The 24,025-nt window shown below is 32.9% G+C and overlaps 1 protein-coding gene across 5 annotated transcripts in view; it reads right to left on the bottom strand.

Moving 5' to 3' along the window:
• LOC115879391 (NPC intracellular cholesterol transporter 1) overlaps positions 1-23,021 on the bottom strand; it is an 81,588-nt gene extending 58,567 nt beyond the window's left edge. For all 5 annotated transcript variants that reach the window (XM_030896211.1, XM_030896209.1, XM_030896210.1 and 2 more), the window contains exon 1: positions 22,758-23,021. In XM_030896211.1, the coding sequence (XP_030752071.1) occupies positions 22,758-22,820 (63 nt within the window). In that variant the 5' untranslated portion in view covers positions 22,821-23,021. The remainder of the gene's footprint in view (positions 1-22,757) is intronic.
• Positions 23,022-24,025: the final 1,004 nt, after the last annotated feature.

Genomic DNA, 24,025 nt, shown 5'->3' on the forward strand with positions numbered 1-24,025 from the left:
TATGGTTGACAGATAAACAATGCTTTAAACGTCAGTTTCGGTTAGACAACTGACGTTTCGATAGACAACTGACGTTTAAAGCATTGTTTATCTGTCAATCATAACCAACGGTTGTCCGCTCGAAATTGGCTAATAAATTGAAAATAAAACCGTAAAGTTCTGTAGTTTTAGAATGTGGATTTGTTTACATTTAACAGTTTGAGTTTACATTTGATAACTAACGGTAATACCACTGCCTACAGATTTAGTATACGGTGATATGTGTATACATTTGTCTGGAACTTTGTTTATGTAAATAGAAAATGAAAGCCTTTCCAAATTCATGATAAAATATATCTGTTATAAAATTAAGCACTGGTGCAACATAAATTATTACCGACTTACGTACACAATCCACTTTAAAAATTGCTTTTTCTACAAATCATTTTTTAAAGTCTGAAAAAATAGCAAACCGCTTAAATACATCTTTAGTTAGCTAATATTGTATTATTGATACGTGAAAACCAAAAAAAACATTAAAATCAAAGTAAATATTCATTAGTCACCTCGAGCGCTCATAACGCAGTCAAAGACGCAGTGACGTCAGTACCTCAGATTGCATAGATTTAAAATAGACTTTCTGCTTGTCGAATGTTTCACCATTTGTTGATAAAAAGTAAATAAATACATCGCGTAGTCACAATTTTAAATAATTTAGGGAAAAATGATAAATAAAATGGTTTTTTTCTGATATAATCATAATAATAAAATTCTTACATGGTCCAAAAAAGATAATAATTAGTTTTTGATAATTATTTAAAGCTCATTTCCTTTTCGTAGATAAAATTAAATCATGACAGAAAACCATTTCCAATGTCCAAATTAAAAAAAGTTGTGCTACGCGTTTGTATGCTAATATTATTTATAACAGACGCACTTTTAGATTTATATGTGAATAAATGCCTAACATATTCCCTGAATAATGACATAGGTTTACACAATTGGTATTGGTATACACAGTCGGCAACGCCTGGCTTTGGGTGTCTATTTTCGCGTGTACGAAGAGTACAGTCAATGTGTTCAATACAAAAAGATGTACTAAATAAAGAGAAAAGAGCCAAAATAAAACCAAAGAACCAAACCAATTACCGAAAAGCAATTTCACCTAGAAGGCTAGCTATAACCTTAGGTCTTGGCGATTTTTGTACTCCTCTATTAGTTCTATAACAACTTCATTCGGCCATTCCATTTTTGATATTCGATCGCAAACGTGGAAAACAAAATCCCGTCAAACCGAACGTGCAATAGCGCGAATTTTCTTTGATGTAGCGACACGGCGCGGCGTGGAACAGCGTCGAGCGCGGGCAAGCAATCATTCGCTCAATCGCAGAGCCGTCCACACCAGTTAAGTGTTCCTATATAACATACCCGAATTCTTGCTCGCTCATCCGGTCTGGACGCCCCTTAACAAACAATCGCAACGATTACTTCCACTAGGCATGAATTTTACTACAAACTAATTATGATCAAAAGTTTGATAGCCTTTTACATACAAAACTAGGAGTTTAAAAAGATCTGAGCATTGCGAGTGGTCTGGTAAGCACTCGTCTATATCACCGGTATGCTCGTTAGTGGTAGTGCTCTGAAGAAGCGATGTTGTCAAGAGAAAAAAATATTCTTCAATTTGGAGAAAGTTATCTTAGTTTACATTTCCAATCCAGCGTTTCCGCAATAGAAAATCAAAATCCAATAAATGTGATCCAGAGGCATTCTTTTGCGATATCAAATTCAATTTTTTTGTAAATTCAATTTCCCTCAAAGTTTCATGTTTCAAATTCAGTCCATAGTTAACTGGAAAACACACTGCTGACGCAAATCCCGAGATAAAAGAAGGATAATAAAATATCGGTTTAAATAAGATCCTAAAATATAAACAGAGAGAGGTGTAAGTAAAAACACAATTTGTTTGGGAAACCAAAGCATTAATTGTAAATTGGGATAAATATAAACGTTCAAGGAAGCCATTACTTTTATGCCTTTACGTAAGAATGGGCATTTTCGAGTGGAATTTAACACAGAAACACTATAAACGCTTTGTTTTTTAAAAAGAAGGGACATTGTTACATGTTTTAATTAGTATGTATATGTTTTCTGTTTGATTGTGTAGTAAGCTACGTGAGTAGCTTTATTGATACTTTAAGGCCCATTTCAATGTACCATTGTTACATAAGTTAAATTGTAACACCAAAATTAAATTAGGAACAATGTAAAACACCGACACCTAAGGTTTTACCTGTCAGTCTTTCCTATTGGCATCAGTTTTCTAGAGGTCTTCCGTTTTACGTGGCAGATATAACATTTAGAAGGGGTACTTAGAAAAAGTACCTTATCAAGGTATCAAACGATTTAAAAAAATGCTCTGTCATATACATATAATGTATGTATTAGGTTTGCACAGAAGTGAAGGTATAAAACAATCAACCTTTCGCATTAATTAAAGAAAATTCTTGATACTAATGATTTTATTTATCTGCAAAAGAATAAAACTCGCATTTTATTATATAAAAAAACATGTAACAACTTTTTTTAAGGTTAAACAAATCTTTACAACACCTGATAAACTGTTCGAAGAAATTCTTGACACAGTGTATATAGCAGATATATTTTTAGAATAACGATTTTCACGGTGATAGTATAAAAATAAACCTATTTTTGCTGTCTTCAGTCAAGTATGTAATTATTTAGTGAAAAATATAAATTTTATTAATGTTTCCTACTTGAATATTCGAAATTTTAGATCTTAATAATACAAATTTTCGTAATAAAACTTTTAAAAATTGACCCAAGATGACCCATTTTCGACTCACTTTTCCTAAGACTAGTCTAGTACTAGCATGCTCAATTGCAGAAAAAATGTTTTGTGTCTTAAGAAGAATTTTATGTTGTAGCCGCATCAGCACCAATGGATTTTAACAGCGTTGTTGTGCCTTAAATACCTATTTTTTAGTATGGTCACTTTTAATTCATTGCTAATGTCTTAGGCTTGTTATTACTCTGAGGCTACTGTCACCAATATCTTTCGGTATAACAAACAAAACGATTAAACCATAACCTATAACAAAAAGACATTATTATAGTCTAGAGTTACAGTAGGCCTGTTAACACCGTAGTTGGTTTTAGCCAAATATGGGCTATCCGGTGTACCGGTGTCAACACCGACCCCGGTGTTGATCTCAAGACAGGTGTTCATCGCGACACCAGTGTTCTTCTTGACATCGGTGTTAATAGATACCGGGTTTGAGTACAACATTGATGGTGTTAATCTACACGCCGCGCCGGTTTTGACTACGACACCGGTGCTTTGGTAAACAAGTGAAAAAAGAAATAGTATTTATTAATAAATTCGTAATAAATCTGATAATATTAATAATATAATGTATCGGTGTTTATTTTTATCGTTTATTGAAGCTCACCGACTTTAACTTAACGTTTTCAAATTTAAATATGTATATGTTTTTTGCTAGACTAATTACTAAAAAATGGTTAATCAAAAACAAAAAGTATTCAGCTATAACAATCTGGCAACCCTAATGTAAGTAGATGTTGGATAAAAACTGGTGTCGTAGTCAACACCGGTGTTGAGATGAATACCGGTGTCGAGATGATTACCGGTGCCGAGATGAATACCGGTGCCGAGATGAATACCGGTGCGGAGATGAATATCGGTGCCGAGATAAACACTGGTGCCGGGATGAATATCGGTGCTCACCTCGGCGCCGGTGTTCACCGCTGTCGTGATGAACACCGGTGTTGAGATGAACACCGGTGTCGAGATGAACACCGGTGTGGATATGAATACCGGTGTCGAGATGATTACCGGTGTCGAGATGATTACCGATGCCGAGATGAACACCGCCGTCGTGATGAACACCGGTGTCGAGATGAACACCGGTTTCGAGATGAACACCGGTATCGAGATAAACACCGGTGCCGAGATGAATATCGGTGTCCAGATGAACACCGGTGTTGAGTTGAATGAACACCGGTGTGGAGTTGAATACCGATGTCGAGATGAAGTACCTTAGTAGTACCTTAGGCTAGATGCTCACATGAAATTTGAAATTTCGAGTCGGCCGATTATTTTGTTGCAAAGGTGAAAAAAATATGAAGCCGAGCGGTCGCCTAGGTATTTGATTGCATTATATACGCAGCTTCGTAAAGGAGTGTTTCATATAATGAATGTGGCGGAGATTTTTATCTTTATGGTGCGTAATAAAAATAGATATCTAATATTGACTATGCCTCACATCTTCTTTAAATACATTGTTCGAAATATTCGAAATTAAAAAGAACAATTAACTTTATTTCATGCAAAAATTTTACTTATATTCATAACTGTCATATATTCATAAAATGATAAAGATGGCACAACCATGCCATATATCATCATGGCTACGAAATTCGCGTTCGAGATTTTTTGATAACACATTTTTGACGATTGATGTTTTTGATGTTTTTTGGTTATGGTTCTTATCGTTTCATTATTATATTAAAGTAGTTAAAAAAACGTTTACAATATCTATCTACTTTATTCTACTATTCTCCTTTATGATTACGTTGCATATAAGGAAAATATTAAGGATAGTTAAAAAAACTACTTTTTATGGTTTTTGGCTTACATAAATCAACTTACAGTGTACCTATAGCCTATTTTTTTTCACAACCTATAGCCTATAGTATGTCCAACGGCAGAATCCCTGACAGTGGCATTGCCAAAAATGACACTGTCTGCCACTTTAATTCATATGCAAATTGTATTTTCTATCGTTTTTTGGATGTCGTCTGTTGAAATCTCCCCTGACTCGTTGGAAAGACTTAAATGTCATATTATAACGACATTCAGTATCGTTTAAAACCATAGAACGTGTTAAGTTTTAGATACGTGAAAAGTCAAATTTCAAAATTCTTCAAGCGTTATCGGTGTGTAAAAAACCCAAAGTACCAATTAATTATTGAATTTTAAGGCCAAGCTTCTTTACGTCAAAAGAAATGTGTTTATAACAGAATATTAATGGTACGTAGTTCATATAATTGGCTCTCCGATGTCACAACACGCAACCAAACAACTTTTTATTATTGGCAAAAATAAAAACGATATAAGAGCAAAGTTCCATTTTACTCCCTGAAATTAAAAGTAATTTAAGATCTACCTTTATTATTTTAGTAACGATAAAAACATCGCTTTAGAGTTTAAAATCAAAAATATTTTTTTAGAACATTCCAGGTTATGATTAATGTGCGTAATTTTTCTCGAGTGTCCACTTAAAAGGAAATGTGTACCTATAATTAAATAAAACAATAATAATCAGCTGATGCGATATTCTTTGTTCTAAAATTCGCGCGCGTGTGTGTGTGGAGTTATTACTCATTATAGGATATTTACATTCCTTAGAAATAGTTTATTTACGACATTCATGAAGATACGAGTAAATGATATAACGAGAAATACTTGAGAGTGAAAGCCGTGTGTGTCGTAACTTATCATTTTCAAAGAATGCCTAGAGAAACTGAACAAATTAGGTAAAGCAAATAATGTCCTCCAACTCTGGCTCACCAAGTGTAGTAGAAGGCAAACGATCTAGCTAGAAAAGGAGCGAACACTCCACTAACTGAAACAGAACCATTCTGCTTCCCATGTGGAAACCAACTTATAGCGAAACTTAATAACCTGGAAGACTCTATCCGTAACATGGAATGGGAATCCTCCAACGGTCTAAGACACTAGAAGACATTTCTCAGAACTTACGACCGAGAAAAATCAATAATAATAATATTGATTTAAATAAGAATAATGTTCGCATTGTCACGGGGTTTTTAACGGTCTTCTCAAGTCCTCAACGAACACCTCAGTAGATTGAAGCTAAGAAATACCGGCGAATGCAGATTCTGTGGGAAAAATGGGGATATACCATAAATTTTGGTAGACCGATACCGAAGATGGAGAACTAGCCTTGGAATCTTGTCGTGTACACTTGGCAAGTACACCAATAATTGCGTACTTGGCAAGTACACTATCTTAAATCATAACAAGCTTGGCGCTTCCGCGGCTCGATAAGTGCCAAATAATTGAACAAGAAATCTGCTCACACGACATGGCAAATGGCAAGTATATGCCAATAACAAATGTTTGTCAAGTACAGGAGTCGTGAGAATCCGCTATTAGATCCAAGATATACCACTTCACAGTGTAGTATGCAAGTAGAATCTTGGATTTCATGGTTTTTGCGATTTGCGACAAAAAAATATTATAAACAAATTTGTAGAGAATTGTTATTGTAACATTTGTATAATTCATTTGTTTAAATGTTATTTATTGCAATTAATTAACAAAAAGTATCAAAAATTGTGAGATGGACGAGTTTTTTTTCCAGATTTCAATTATTTCTAATAAAAAAGTGGAATATTTAAATGGCAATGAGAGAACAGAATTCTCGACGTTTGTATAACGATTTTTTAGCCGACCATATCAACAGGTATGGTTAGGTTAGGCAAAAATGGTTCAGATCGACAAAAAAAAACGATATTTTTTTAATTTCACTCAAAATGAGTTATTTGGGTCATAAATGACCTAAATATACAAAATATTTTTTCATGGTGTCTGTCTGTCGGTCTGTCTGTAACACGATAACTCAAAAACCGCTAAACCGATTTTAACCAAATTTGACATAAAAATACTGTGGCACCCGAGAATCTGGCCATTAGTTTTTGGTGGGGGTGGGGGGTTGGTAAGGGGGTATGGGAGGGGGTTAAAAATTTTAAAAAATCGTAACTCCAAATTTACAGTAGCTAGCGAAACGCGGTTTTCAATTTAAGATTAGGAATAATATTTGCAACAAAATTTGTAATGACATCAAAATCAGTCAAAGTCGCAGTTTTTGAGATAATTGAAACTAAAAGAACTGCCTACCAACTTTTTATTAACATATTTTAATATGGGCGGCTATACGTGCCTCCCGGCGCCATTTTTTTTGTACGACGCATAGCTCACGACTGGGAAAATGCAAAACATTGTAGTGTTGCAGACGCGACACTTAAAAATACTAGGGTTGTGTGGAAATGAGTATTAAATATGCAGAAAAAATATCGTGGGTGTTTGGGAAGGCTTGAAAGGAAACAATGTTTTTGCGATGTTTCGCGACTTTATTGTCGCTTCTTCAGGCACCAACATATATTAATCCACATTCTGCTACAAACATTCATGGCGATTCCAACCGCCAACACTAAGACACATACAGACGAATCGAACAGAAATTTAACGGGTATTTTTTGGCCCGATATACACCGATGCTCGGTTTGTGTCGTACTGTACGACACAAACGTACAGTACGACACGAACCGAGCATCGGTGTATATCGGACGAAAAAATACCCGTTAAATTTCTGTTCGATTCGTCTGTATGTGTCTTAGTGTTGGCGGTTGGAATCGCCATGAATGTTTGTAGGTATAATGTAGATTAAAATGTTTTGGTGCCTGAAGAAGCGACAATAAAGTCGCGAAACGTCCCAAAGACATTGTTTCCTTTCAAGCCTTCCCAAACACCCACGATTTTTTTTTCTGTATATTAACTACTGGGAACTGGGAACTAACATTAATCATAAGTATTAAATATCTTCCGCTGCACTACAATGTTCAGCCAAGTTCCTAGTCGTGAAGTAAGTATGAAAATATTTCTTAAAACAGAAATTGTTGATAATTAAGTCTTCTACTATACAACTTTGCTCTTTAAATGTGCCACTTATTTTTACTAGAAATGATGGAAATGTTGAAAAATAAAACACGTTTATGTCACAATTTTTTACACTTTATGTTAATAGCAATAAATAATATTTTTTTTAAAAACTTACTCATACAAAAGTTGTAGAGAATTGCAAGACTGAAATTGTTTCATTTACTTGTCAAATATTATAAAAACTACTGGGTTAAAAGTTTTGACTCAATTTTATTTTACAATAAACATACAGGTTGTTAATTTGTTTATTACTCGCTGCAAGAGCTTTATGGTTGAAATATGGCAACCTCGGCCCGCTCGTCGATAGACGACGCGACGGGACGAGTCGGCAGAAAACCCTTAAGTACATGCGTTCTCAATAGGCAGTGTTGCCATTCTGTTCCCCTATAAGTAACTGTCCAGGTAACAACCATATACGTATTATTTTTTACAAATATACTCAGGGTTCCCTATTTAACCCCGTGTGCAATTTCTGTGCCGTAAGAAAAAGACAACATAACCCAGCTCCATATTAAAACTGCATAAGTTTATTTCATCCGGATATGGATTGAACTGCGATTGCGCCAAACTCCGATTGATTGTTGTTTTAGTTCTGTTTGGACTACTTTTCATTTGTGTGCGTAAAAGAGTGATTTTGTTTAGTTTATTGTTTCCAACTATTTTTTAATATTTTTCCAACTCCATGATAATGTGTTATAAATAATAAAAATATAAATAAAATTGAAGCTTAGGGGAAATGTCAGTCAACCACTTCCCTTTAAAAACATTGACCAATAAAAACTTCTTCAGGTGAGGCATGCTCAGTTAAATGAATATCCGGGTGAAATAGACTTATGCAGAATTCCATATTGTTCTTTCACTGTTTGGGCTTCACTTTTTGGAGATTAGGCTGAGTATATTTGTAAAAAGTAATACGTATATGGTAACAACCTGTATATACAATAAATAGTACCGTATGGCGACAGAATTAAAACGGCGTCAAAGATGGCTGGGGAATGACAATCGATGTTAATTTTGGCAAGGTCAGGCTCCAGACGTCATTTCTTGCCCAGTATTCTTTTTTATTTTTGAATGACGCTTGTTGTCAGCTGGCCTTAAGAAGGACGTAATTTAATTTTACATTGAGTAAAAATTATTTTTAAATGGTGTAGTTTAAAATTCGAGAAAAAAATATTTTTTTGGAAAAAGATTTGTGTCTTGAAACGTTCTATCCTTTTTTAATCTTTCATATAGTGTTAATTTTTGACAAGTCTTAAGTCAATTTTTAGTAAATAACGTCTAGAGAATGACCGCCAAAATTATCATCGATTGTCATTCCCCAGCCGTTTTTGACACCGTTTTTTTCGATTATAAGTATTATTTATTGTAATATGCCCTATAACCTAATCATTTATTATTACATTTAGTATCTATGACCTGTATGTTAATTGGCATAATGTATACAGGGTGACAATTTGTAAACCAGCAGTATTTAATATTACCTCTACCGAAATTTGGCGAAATACGTCAATTTACATATCAAGGGGGACAATTTTTAAGGCATTTGTTGTCGTGTTACTTTCAACCCTTTGACCCCCAAGGCACCTACTCGTAAAATTTTAAATGGCAACCCCTATTTCTTTTACCATTTTTGTGTTCCTTATAAATTTCTCAAAAAAATAATGCAGTTTGTGTAGAATTCTATAATAAACACAAAAATGGCAAAAGAAATAGGGGTTGCTATTTAAAATTTTAGGGGTAGGTGCCCTGGGGGTCAAGGAGTTGAAAGTAACACGACAACAAATGCCTCAAAAATTGTCCCCTTGATATGTAAATTGACGTGTTTCGCCAAATTTTCATACTATCATCGGTAGAGGCAATATTAAATACTGCTCGTTTTCAAATTGTCACCCTGTATACAAAATAATGAAGCAAGTAATCAAGTAGATATAATTCGTATAGCAAAGCTGGCCATGAAAAGTTGCATTAAAGCTCATGGCACAATTCGTGGCTTGTTTTTCAATGAAATCATTATTATTCGTCATTACTTAACCTCACCATCCAAGGTATACTACTTAAAATAGAATATATCGAAATTTCACAAATGTATGTTTAATTTTCCGCAAACAATGTTTATAATTCAGATATTTAGATTTTAATCTGTATAAATACCCAAAGACTTTTAAAAAAGCATTAAATATGTATAAGCCTCTGGACACCAAATAAATGGTTATCCATAAATTTTGAATTTTAAAACCCATATTTTACTTTTTAAAACGGTGTTATTTAAATAAATATTTTATGCTTAAATACTTATTTTAAATCCAAAATCATCTATGTAAGTACAGTGTACAGGGTTTCCCATTTGAGTAGAGATACAAAAATGCGAATTTTTATATAGTACCTATCACTGTGCTACGTTTTTATGAAACTAAAGATGCTACACATAATCCAAGAAAATAGGCCTTTAAATACAAAGTTTTGGTAAAAATTTGAATTTTTGATATAAGTTACTTTAAAAGATCTAAAAACGAATTCCGATGGATTTTTTTTTAAATTCACCCCCGAGATGGGGTGAAATAAATAAATAAAATTATTTTTTCAAAATTTCGGAGAAAAGGTAAGAACTAGAAAAAAAAGGTCAAATAAAAGTTGTGGAGCGTCAAATTTTACATAGAAATGATCTCAATACTTTTTTTGCTGAGATCAAAATTAACCGAGATATGGTGGCTAGAAGCTAGGCAGGGGATGATAGTAGAAATTTAAGGAAGAAAGGTTAGGACAAATCGGTGTGTATAGCATCTCCCCCCTAGTTTCATAAAAAGTACACGTCTTTGTACCTCTACTCATAAACAAGAAACCCCATAAAACACACGAAAATTAGACACCCTATACATACAGGGTCCGGCAATAATAGTGCGTCGAGCATCCGTAGCTCCTAGAATAAAAAACTTGAACATTTTGTTTAAGTGCTAAAAGTATGTACTAGGATGTATTTCAGAAAAATATTTTAACTACAGGGCGGCTCAAAAAAGTGTGAGTGGATCGGGATGATTTTTTTAAATGGAACACCCTGTATATTATTGCATTTGTGGCTTCCTTTCAAATCCCTTCACATAATCCTAAGATATGAGTAGATATATTTCAATAGTTTCAGAGATATTATCTAATAAATAAATAAAACATATATATTTTTCAGTCTTTCTTAAAAAAATTATTAAAAATACAAGAACTGTCCTGAAATCAAAACTATATTATGTATTTACGTTAGATGGTCTGTACTTACTTTGCATTTCTAGCATCGTAATCTGAAATTATAATTTATTTTTTTAATATATAATTTTGATATAAAAAGAAAAAAGTCAATGGCGCACGTTTTTTTTGAAAATATTTCAGTGATACCCCAGTGAAATATATAACACTTATAGTAAGTTTCACCCTCAAAATTTCATTCGAAACGATAAAAGTACTTGGAAGAAAATTATAATAAATCGAAAAAATATTAAGACTATAACACCCTGTAGCTACGAAACAAAGCAGAATCGGGCCTATGTTGATATGAGAAATGAATCTTATTTTTACGCGAGGAATCTCCCCTCGAGAGATGGCACATGTTTTTTGAAACACCCTGTATATATTTTCATTTTTATCATTATCACGAAATTACCATATTAGTTCTATCTTAATATTTTAAATCTTAAGCTTTAATCCATCGCAATAATAGGATTCCTTGTCCAAAAATAAATACCACCCACATTATAATTTTTGCCTTTGCATAGGAATCTATTTATTTTATACGTGGTTTAAACCTCCAAACAAAAACCATAGTACTAATACATATAACTACATGATCAATTTTTATTTTAAACAATCAAAATATTATTGTTTGTCTTTACATGCGTACAGGCGTTACGTTGATCACCATTTTTTTGAGCAAAACGTCGGAGCTGCGTGTCATGTTCTATTAAAATTTATTAGTCTATTAATAGATCGACAAGTTTACAAACAAGTTGCTAGGCTTTGTTCAGATTCATAGTTTATTTAAAAAGGAGATGTAGAAAAAAATTACTTTTTTAATAGTTCGTTTACCTCATTAACCCTATTCAAGGGGAGCCCAAGCGCGCCCGGTGTTCTGTACTAATAATATGTTGGAAATATTATGTTTATTTTGGAATAAATAAATTAAAAAAAATGAATGACAGCACTTTCTAAAATAGTTTAGCAATTATTAATCCACGAAATTCTTGATTTTTTTCATTAAGTTAAAAAAATAATATGAATAATATAAATCATTATGAGCAAAAGCAAGATTATGGTTCAGGCGTTACTTAGTATAGAAATTGTTTAGTTAATTGTCTATCAATTGTACCAATAAAAATATCTGTTAATTTTACGTTAAGGTTATCTTGGGTTAACACTAACCAATTTATTTGCATAAAAAATTGCAACGCAAAGTGGAAAGGCAAACATCTGAATAATCCTAATTGAGGTATAAGTCTACATAATCACGAAAGTCCCAAAAATCAATACTGATTTATTTTTTCTTTGTAGCACAGCATTATACAAGTGGTGTATGTGTATAGTCTCTCCAACGAGCCAAGAAACATTTCGACAGACGACATTCAAAAAATTACAGAAATATTATTTATCCGTGAATTAAAATGACAGATACAACTGGCACTGTCATAGCATATGCCATAGTCATAGGTCCTCACATTCGATAGGTTATACGTTACCTATGTACTAACCATAGTACTAACCTTATTGTGCGTATCAATCTATATCTATACTAATATATAAAATCCTTAAGTGACTGACACACTGATTAATCAGGATCCTGCTCAAACCACTCAACGAAGAAGCTCAATTTTGGCATACAGAGATTGATTATAGGTTGTAGAGGTTCGATAAGAAGGGATTTTTCGAAATTCCAGTTCCAAGGGGGTGAAACCAACCCTCAAATATTACAATATTTTTTATTTAAAAAACGGTCAAATTCAAGAAAAAACGCTTAAACACGTATATTTTATTTTGTTTTTTACATATTTTAAGATTTTTTAAAAATGTATACAGGGTGTTTCGAAAAATCTGGTCATTGATTAATCACGATCCTGCTTAAAGCGCTTGACGTAAAAAGCTGATTTTTGGAAAACGGATTGACTTTAGGGTGTAGAGGTTCGATAAGAAGGGATTTTTCGAAACTCGAATTCTAATAGGGTGAAACCACCCCTCAAATATTAGAATATTTTTTATTTAAAGACCGGTGAGTTTTTCGGAAAAACTCTTAAACACGTATATTTTGTTTTGTTGTTTTAAATATTTTAAGACTTTTAAAAATTTATACAGGGTATTTTATAAAATATGACATTTGAGTAATCACGATTCTGCTTAAACTGCTTTACGTTTGAAGCTGATTTTTGGCAAACGGATTGACTGTGGAGTGTAGAGGTTCGATAAGGAGGGGTTTCTCGAATCTCAAATTCCAAAAGGGTGAAAACGCCCCTTAAATATTATATTTGTTATTTAAAAAACGGTTAGTCTTTCGGAAAAATGCTTGGACACGCATAATTTATTTTGTTTTTTTACATATTTTGAAATTTTTTAAAAAATCATACAGGGCGTTCCAAAAAGTTGGGTAATTGATTAACCACGATTCTGCTTAAACTGCTTGACGTAAAAAGCTTATTTTTGGCAAACAGATTTTTCGAAAGACAAATTTCAACGAGATGAAACTACCCCTCAAATATTACCAAGTTATATAATAATATCGCCATATTGTTTTTTCTCATGCTGACATAAATGTGAGAAAATTTTATCCAGTTTGTATGTTAAAGGAAACTCTTGCTTTGCTTTATTATCACCATTACAAATGATTAATTCGACGCGAACGAAGTCGCGGGTACGCTAGTACAAAATAAAAATACACAAAGGAGGTTTGTGTAAGATTTGCATCTTGTGCCATTTTAGAATATTTCCAGTTACTCAAAAAATCTTAAAGCTTACAATCTGACATGTAAAACGTCAAACTATTAAAATAAGTAATTACAATTTGAAAACACCTAAATTAAAAAAACAAAAATCAAAGCCCAAATTTAGATTAATTATAATATGTACCTATAATATTTATTAATATTATTCTTATAACTATCATAATCCAATTACACATATATAGCTATAAATAAGATTCAAATTAAATTTACACCCACCTGAGTGATATTTCATTTGATAAAGCATGAGATAAGTCTCACTATCTTGTTTATCTACTTAAGTAAACTGATTAATAATAGTAATGCCCTTTACTTAGATCTTCAGTAGTAAATAAATAAAGTGAAATTTAAAATATTAGAGTTATTGTACAAAGTCGTGTTAAATAGTTAATGAAGTGAAGTCTGTCCAACAAGTATATTTTTCAATAGACATTTAAAAAAATGACAAAAAATGTAATTTACCTACGAATTGGCATGACAGACGTCTGTCACTGCCATGTATTCTCTTGCCGGACAGCTATAGTTCATATAAAATAAACTGTTAGTCACGTGATTATGCTTCACCGGCACAGCGTTGCCCACTTCTACATATTTTCTTTTAATCAAAATATTTTAAGAAACAAAAATTAATTAATCATAAATATATAAACAGTTATTATTTACATCAGTGATTCCCAAAGTGGTCCAGGTGGACCCCCAGGGGTCCACGGGAGACTTGCTGGGGGTCTACGTAGGCGTGAACAAAAAATGGGGGTCCATAAGATGTTAATGGGGGTCCACGAAAATTTATCTGCTTTTGATAGTAAAGAGCAAAAATGTAAGCATAGTTTTATAAGGGCCTACCACCATTGTTTTAAGTACCTATCTAAGCCAGATAATATTTTAATAAGGCAAGCGACTGTTACTTGTCCAAACTTGCGTATTCGATATTACGTACAATTTCGTGTACAGACCTTGCAAAGCGCTATCCGCCCGACAATGCTTAATGCTTGTTCAGACATGAACTTGATCACCACTATAAATACTTGATGCCAAGGAGCAAACGCATTCATTTGTTTCGGAATTTCGAAAAAAAGGCAGAATTTGGAAAAAAGTTGTGAGAAAAATTTATATCTGTGTTTGCTAGTGCCGGAGAAAAGTAAGTAACCTACCTTTTTTGTTATAGTACTTAAGTATTTTGTTTACGTGTACTAGTCGGTTGATCACAACAGCCTGTATAGGATAGGTAACTTAGTAACTTTACAGATATTTTAATTGTCCTCTTTCGATTTGAAGACAAACACAGCACGTTTTATTCAATTGTTTTTCACGAGAAACACTGCCTCTAAAAAGACCCGAATAAGCAATATTACCCAGAGCAATTAATTTTGTAATTTTTCTTGGCAAATAACTACTAATTTTATAAAACAGTAATTTCATAATCATTTTAAATTGGTTTTGAAGTAACTATTTTATCAAAACTATTCCTTTTCAGGAAAGAGCGAGGCAGGTGCGCGGGCGACGGGAAAGGCGGGGCTTCGACTTCGATGCCAGTTTGTCACGTTTTAACAATGAAGCCGCAGACAAAAATACGCAAATACACGGAGCGCGTGAACTCATTGATTTAATAAAATGTTAGTTATCGTTTTTATGGACAATTTTGGGATTTCGACTTTTTATTTTTCCTACACAAAATATGATCAGTATTCGATACTGAGTACACCAATTTTATTTATACTATTAAAAATTAGTGGTAAATTATGTACTTTCTCAAAATTGATACCGTTTTGTGAAAACGTCTGTATTTGTCTCAGCGGTTTATTAGTTGGTCCCTTCACAAGCCGTAATTCTATTTCCGCGTGCTGACAAAGGCTGCGGTGTGATACCTATATTCAGAAAAAAACTTGGTTACTAAAACATTTTTTTTTTACAGGTAAGGTAACTGACACGAAACATGGCTACAGCAAAGAAAAAATGTCGACAATATAGTATCGATTATTTGAAATATGGTTTTGTTCCATCAGAGGCAGACAAACAATTGCCCATGTGCCTATTATGCAACAAAGTTTTGAGCAATGACTCTATGAAACCATCAAAGCTCGAAGATCATCTAAAAAGGTGTCATACTGATAAAATAGGTAAAGATTTAAAATATTTTCAAACATTGAAAGAAAAATATGGAAAGAGACCCACCATGCACAGTATGTTCGCTTCAACATCTCAAAGTAACGATGATGGCTTGCGGGCATCTTACAATATCTCATTACTTATAGCAAAATCTGGAAAACCGCACACTATCGGAGAACAATTAATTTTACCCGCTGTTGAAGAGGTTTTAAAAACTGTTTTGCACAAATCTCCATTTGACGTACTAAAAAGAATTCCATTAAGTAACAATACTGTACAAAGACGCATTGATGAAATGAGCTCTGATATCGAAAGCTTTTTGTGCAATCATCTGCAAAAAACTCATTTTTCTATACAACTGGACGAGTCAACGTTACCCAGTAATGAAGCATTACTATTGGCATATGTCCGATTTATTGTTGAGGAAGAAATTCACGAAGAATTGCTATTTGCCAGAACTTTGGAGACTGACACTAAAGGCGAATCAATATTTAATGTCCTGAGTAATTTTTTTACGGAAAAATCGATCCCATTTACAAACATTATTTCAGTGGCAACAGACGGAGCTCCTGCAATGGTCGGGCGATATCGTGGGTTTATAAGTCATCTCAAAAGAATTATACCAGGACTTACAGCTATTCATTGCGTAATCCACCGACAACATCTTGTGGCAAAACATTTAAGTGACAGGTTGAACCAATCTCTTCATTTTGTAATAAAAGCTGTCAACAAAATCAGAAGCAATGCATTGAATACGCGTTTATTTGCTCAATTGTGCGACGAAAATGATGAAGACTTCCAACGACTGCTCTTACATACTGAAGTACGCTGGTTGTCGAAAGGTGCATGCTTAACGAGATTTTACTCTGTTTTCGATTCCATATTAGAGTTCTTAGAAAGTAGAGATCCAGATTTAAAAGAAAACTTGATCAAATTCAAAGCAGACATTGCGTATTTGACAGATTTGTTTAAAAAATTTAATGATATTAACTTGCAGTTACAAGGGGACAGCCTGAATTTAATAAAAACAAAGGGGATAATTTCGGCTTTTCTTGGGAAATTGAAATTTATGAAGCAAAACATTAGTCGGCGCGAATTCTCTCAATTTCCAAACTTGTCGCAGGTAGAATGTATTGATGAGGATATCCATACCTACAGTCAACATTTAAGTGCTCTGCATGATGACTTCAAAACCAGGTTTGAAGATATACTGACGATGGATATACCACCATGGATCATAAATCCATTTGATGAAACGGAAGTGGCCAATGTTGTATTACAAGAGGAGCTGCTCGAGCTAAGCACTAATGAGGAGCTGAAGGTGAAATTTAGAAAAGGCTACCCAACATTTTGGCTGCAAGCAGAAATACCCGAAAAATATCCTGGACTGTGGGAAATCGCAAGGAAATTTTTAATAGCTTTTCCCTCGTCATACCTTGTCGAAAGGAGTTTTAGTGCGTTACAAACCTCTTAACAAAAGCAGCAAATTAAACATCACAGAGCGGGGGATTTGCGGTTATTTGCTCACAAAAATAAAGCCAAACATTGATCGTTTGCTGACACTCCATCAGATACATCCTTCCCATTAATTAAAATTATGACCTGAACCACATATTACCTTAATATTTTTTCTTGTAATTCTATTCTTTAATAATAAAAAGTGATATAAAATGTACCATTTTCGTTTTTATTTTTACATATCGGAATATAGGGACAGAACTCAAGTGACACAATTTTTATTTTTTGGCGACTTTAAGAATGTGGTAGAAATGCTTAGCAGGGGATCCACCGAAACCAGTAAAATTTTGAAAGTGGTCCACGAGAAAAATAAGTTTGGGAACTACTGATTTACATCAACAAAACTCACCTCCTTAACCTAACCATTACTACCGCTTTCCCCGTTCAAAATATTCTAATAAAGTTGCGATGAGTTTTTACGGCTATTAAGTTTGTCTCTTGTACACTTCGTAATAAAAGAGATTCACAAAAACAATGTTTGACTGCAAGGTCTGCTAGTAAAAATTTTTAAGCTTAAAGTATCACAACACAATTCATTTAAACAAAAAAATTCGTAATACAAAACTAAAGCGTCAAAACGAATGACAAGTCAGGAAATAAATAAATAAATGTGGCAACATGACATTTTTTAGAGCAGAGCTGCCACCTGAATCTCCAGCGGGAAATTAAAATTCCAGTTAGTCAGCCCAGCGCCAATATGTCATGGTTGGCAACAATGAATTTAATAATCGCGCCCTTGATTACGTAACTAAAAGTTTAATTAGTATCGAATATAACAAATGTTTACAAATAATACCGTATGATAAAAAACGCAAACTGCGTCAGCGATCGATGGTTATGAAATAAAGATCGCTGTCATTTTATATATGGGAAATGTCATCGATCGTCATTTCCCAGCCAACTGGACGCCGTTTTTTCGATCATACGGTATATAAGTGATACAAAATATCAAATACGTTTAAATAAAATATACAACGGTCTCCCCCATAAGAGCAATGAGAGGATTTACGTCCCAGTATTGAAGGAGGACAGAAAATCGAGTCGAATGGTTTCAAGACATAGGTTCATCCTTGTTTAGTCAAACCTCCTACAACACAAGGATAGACTTATGTAGGAAATGCATTGAAATTCTATAGCCATCCTTCAATATCGGGATAGGAATTTAAGCGGTACCCTCAGTATACTTTATTTTAAACGTATTTGCAAAATATAAATTCTGTTCAGAGAGAGAAGGAAGGATTTCGGAGGAAGGATTTCGAAGGAATCCTGACGACATCAAAAAATTTCGTTCAGAAAACAAAAAATTATTATGTTTTGAATTAAAACAACAGACAACTACCACCAACATATAGGTATTCTCTCATTCAACAAACTATACTTATTTAATTTAGTTTAATCCATCTCATCAATAACTAATCAATTTTTAATTGAACGCGTTGAGAACAAACCATCCAAACTTTCACAGAGGTTAACGTGACCTTTAATTGAATCAAAAATAGGCATTCATTGTAAGTAATGTGAGTAATTGTAATAAATCGAATTACTTGTCTACCAAATCAAAGTAGATTCAAAGAAAAAGACGCTCTGCTTTATGAATCATTCTCAGTATTTGTTTACTATTTAAGCAAAGAAAATAGTCATAAACAAGGAATTTATTAAAAACATAATAACAAGATAATACCTAATAATTAAAACTAGAATATTAATGTTTAATTTTAAGGTTTTCCTTGTATTAATTAAAGATTAAAATTTTGATAAATAAATTAAAAGTAATTTCCTCTCAAATTTGCATGTTAAGTATTCAGTATTTAGGTGTTTATACCGATTTGTTCATCGAAACTGTACGGTCTGGATTTTAACGTGTAAGACAGTGATGTAGACAGCTTAACGGAAAATCAAATATATTAAAAAGAGATAAAAATTGGGTCGACACATTTCTTTTATGCGGTATTGCCGGATTTTGCATCAAAATTTCAAACAGCACAAGCAGGCCTTTACAAAAAATGTTGCATTTAGGGTTGGAACTTTATTTTACACTATTAGTTACTCATTTTACTACTGCTGTAATAGATTATATTTAGTTTAGATATATTATAATCATTTCAGTAGTATACATGAAAGATTTTAAAATAGCTTATATATTTTTCTACACACATTTCCCTACAAACGTAAAAAATCGGCAACACTGAATGCCGCTTTTGATTTTGTCTCTCTGTCTATCAACCGGTCATTTATATTATTCTCTGTCACTCGTTAAAATCCAGACCAAATTAATTGGATGACCAGCAGGGTAATTTTCTAATTTTAACTTAATAGATAGGTATCTAGACATACATAAGAAAGGGAAATTAAAACAACTTTGGTTGCACGTCATCAATGACACCATGCATCGTCTTATGGAGTTTGCTGGTGGTCAACCAAAGTTATTTTAATTTCCCTTATATATATATTTATTTCTCGTGTATTACTAATAAGTGCCTTCTATAAAAAAGATCCTACATGCAACGATATCTGAGAGATTTGAACTGTACAGTCTAATGTACAGTTCTTCGATTCAGTTCAGATCAGAAATCAGAACGTGTAGTGGTGGCTTCGAAAAAGATCTCATCGAAGAGATAATATCTGCTATCTTTTAAGATACTGAATATTTTTAACTGCACAGATCACAGACTAACTTACAGATGTGGCACTTATTGCCTTAGCTTATTTCATCTTGCTGATAAACGTCGCCATGACCTCGGAGCTTTAATCAGACTTCATGCACTGTTGGGTTTTGTAAAAAAATGTATTCCCAATTGAAATACTTAATCTGTGGCACAGATTTTTTGTAGCGATCAATAAGTAGCGATTCATTAATCGCATGTGCTTTGTATCGGGTCCCTTTAAATAGGATATTTAAAGGTCTTTTAAGTCTGAGATATCCCTGCTAATTTCCTAATATCATGGTCCCATCATAAGTTTGATATTCTTCTAGGTCACTCAATTCCTCGTGGGCCCTTCTTGCCAGGTGTCCACCCATTGCCACTTGAGGGACTTGATTTTTTGAACGACATCTATTACTTGGGTCTTTTGTCATATCCACTCTAGATTTTACGGTCTGTCTTTTTGGTATTCCCAGCATGTTTCATTCGAATGCGCGTGGTGTGATCTGCACTTTCCTTACGATGTCAGTTTTAAGTGTCCAGATTTCACTTGCATAGGTCATGAGTGATGGTACACATTAGCCCTCCTAATCCTCCTATCCACCAGAAGATTTTCAATGTTCGCTTCTTTGGATAAAGTGGCATTCTAATTTGAATATGTCTGAATTTCTTCCATGTACATACATATGTAGGTACTCCATGCTAACTTATGATGATGCTAACTTAATTTCTCTGATTTCTGGTTTGGTAGTAGAGATCCTGAGCTGTGTATAAGTTGTCCCATATACTCTACTATTTCCCGTCGTCTTGTAGTAGAGACAATCTTTCTTCGTTATGTATGCTTTCTGGGGCTTTATATAGGTTGATGTAGAATTTTGTTACCAGGCTTCTTATTTCTTTCTGATAATACAATATACAGGTATTGTACTTAATCATAGTTACTTAGCTATTCTTTTGATTTATCATCAATAAGAAATAGGTTACCCTCTGGGTTCTGGGTTACCCTATTTATTACTAATTCTGTGACATGACACGTATAACTTATTAGTATAGTCTGTCCAACGAGAAGATAGGTACATGACAATGACAAAAATGTCTGTCTTAAATAAATTGTATTTTTTTAAGTTGTTTAATCTTCTAATAGTTCTTTCATAAACTGACTCATGACTCATGCACTGCCTCAAGAAAATAATATAATTACGTAAATATTTAATATTCTAATGTATAAACAAGTAATATGACAACTAGCGTCAAGACCTTTGACTCCTTTGACTATATAACGAGTAGCGCACAGGAGTAGCGACAGTCCCGTTTTCAATTTTCTTCGCGGCTGTGCGAAATAAGTGTCTATCTGTCCAATGCCCTCTCCCAAACCAAACCCAAACCAAACCTTATAATTAATTCCACATTCCACTTCAAATTATGAGCAGGGTATACCATGTTTATAGGACCACTTCGTAAATTGAGCAGTTAAATACGTAGTCTATCTGTCAAAAACGTCAAAAGATAGAGAAAGCAATTAGTCAATTAATCAAGCTTAATAGTTGACTGCTAGGACTAGACACTTCTATCAAAAATCAAGACCCTTATGCCCAGACCATCTTCTGAATACTCGTCAGCGAGTAATGGTAATGGCAGTATAGGTATATGTATAGTATGAAGTATGACAACTAGCTCTTGAATGCTCAATTTTTAATTTGCTATTTGCTTAACTGAAAATATAAAATTTGTCATCTGTACACCTCCTCAATTATCAGTAACACTAACCAAATTACGAAAAACATAATTATATTGACATTATGATAAACATTCATTATTGAGTGATAATGATACATTGGAACAAACCAATATGAAAATAGGACCACCTAATATGTTGTACCTATTACCCTTGTATGGTAAAATACCTTTCCAATGAATAGCCATTTAAGGGAGGCATTTTGTATTTAACATAAGAAAGCAAATAAATAGATACAAATTAATTTATTTGCTATTGCTTTCCGATGTATAGACTCGTGTTTAGACCAAAAAGTTTTAAAATCAAGTGTCAGCAAGTGTGATTTGTATGATAGACCATACATAACCTTGTGATAATAGCAGAGAAATAATAGAACATAACCTATGTGATAGACTGAGATAAATATTTCCCACGAAAAATCTAACAACGTCAAAGCCCGTTTGATCATAAAACTTTTTGATACAATACCGTAAATGATCACAAATCTTTGGCTTTGAATTTGACACATCAAAACAATAGCATTCTGAAGTCAATTTCCAAGCAATTTCCCGTATGATTGTATATCTGTGTCTGTCATCAAAACGTACGTCTTGATATTAAAATCTTCATTTTTACAATACTTATGTTATGCCCACTATCATCGTTAAATATCAATACCTACAATACTTTTCTATTATGCTTTTCTATCACACCTTGTCAGACGACAATGAGTCATAAAACCTAAATGGACTTTTAAGTCAAGTATTTTGATAGTGGAACTATTATTTTGGGAAACAAAATATAGAAAATTACTATTCAAATATTTAGCATACTATAACGTTTTATTAACAGACAGCAAATACTCGGTAAAAACTGCGATAAAAACCATCTAATCATACCATATAAAATTTTGATATTTGAAGATACCGTTAGGATTAGACAATAAAAACATGCGAAAATTCTAGAAAAGAGCAGCAATATTACAACATACTTTCTCTAAAAAGAATGTATATCAATCATACATTTAAATATCTACCACTTACCTTATTAACACAAACGAAAGCTAAGATGAGGCCAAAAAAAAACATCCTTGATTTATACCGCATTTTACAGGAATATATTCACTCTACAACCTTACGAACTAATATAAATAAATATCACAAGCGTCCTCAAATTACTTAAGGGTTAACTGGTTATAATTATCATTTTTAGCACGGCAAAAACAAGTTTGTCGATACTATTTTCACTGAACAATAACAATTAACTACCATTTAACTTCTGACTTGAATGAAAAAAACAAAAATGTACTTTCACATAATCAAAGTTGTTCTTGCGCATGTGCATTGTAATGATCATGTTATGGAATATAATTCATCAGAGTTGCCAGATCATCTCGTTTTCTTGAAAATATTTTAAATTCTTTTTTCATTTAAAATTTTAACTCAGTCAACATGAGTTTCTTCATAAAAAAATTGATTGTTCTATAATGCTTAAACCCGTTTATACTTTTACAAATCTATCGTTTTAGAGAATTTTTTATCGTTTTAGAGAAAATTTAAAAAAAAACATGAAAACAAAATGTATTTTTTTTTTAAATTTTTTTAAGTCATAAAATTCAAAACGCGTTCAATGGTAATATAATTTCGTTTTCATGTTTGATAAGATTTTAATTAACGTCATATTTTTTCTGTTTTAAAATGTTAAAGAAGCGCTTCTTCTAAAATAGTTAATGCCGTTTATGCTTTTCAACAGAAACTGTTGAGGTCTAAAATAAAAGAGGGATAAACCCTTTGGATAAACCTAACAACCATGACATCAAACATCAATTTCACTCATAAATACTATGTTAATTTTCGTTTTATAGTTATTTTATTAAATTACAAAATTTTAGTTATACCGTAGTAGAATTATCTTAGGTTATACAAAGTTATATCATGGTTACACCAAGTTATAATCATAGACAAAGAAAAAACAGTTTTTTTACTTTTTTTATTTCTTTTATTTCTTTGTCTATGGTTAATACCGTATGATCGAAAAAAAACGGCGTCAGCGATAGCTATGAAATGAACATCGATGACATTCCCCATATAATTTTACATATAAAATGACAGCGATCTTCATTTCACAGCCATCGCTGACGCTATTTTTTCTCGATCATATTGTACTATGTACATTGTTAAAAAATGGTCAAAGTATTAAAATTCTCATGTATATGTTACGGTTAAAGTCCGAAATGGAGTTAATGTCGGTATTAACATGTTAATGTTTGGGTTAGGATTTGTTTTTGATTGTTTTGTTTTCTGTTATTCTC

The sequence above is a fragment of the Sitophilus oryzae genome, unplaced genomic scaffold, assembly GCF_002938485.1.
Source record: "Sitophilus oryzae breed Bouriz unplaced genomic scaffold, Soryzae_2.0 scaffold_1576_pilon_pilon, whole genome shotgun sequence".
Classification (NCBI taxonomy): Eukaryota; Metazoa; Arthropoda; class Insecta; order Coleoptera; family Curculionidae; genus Sitophilus; species Sitophilus oryzae.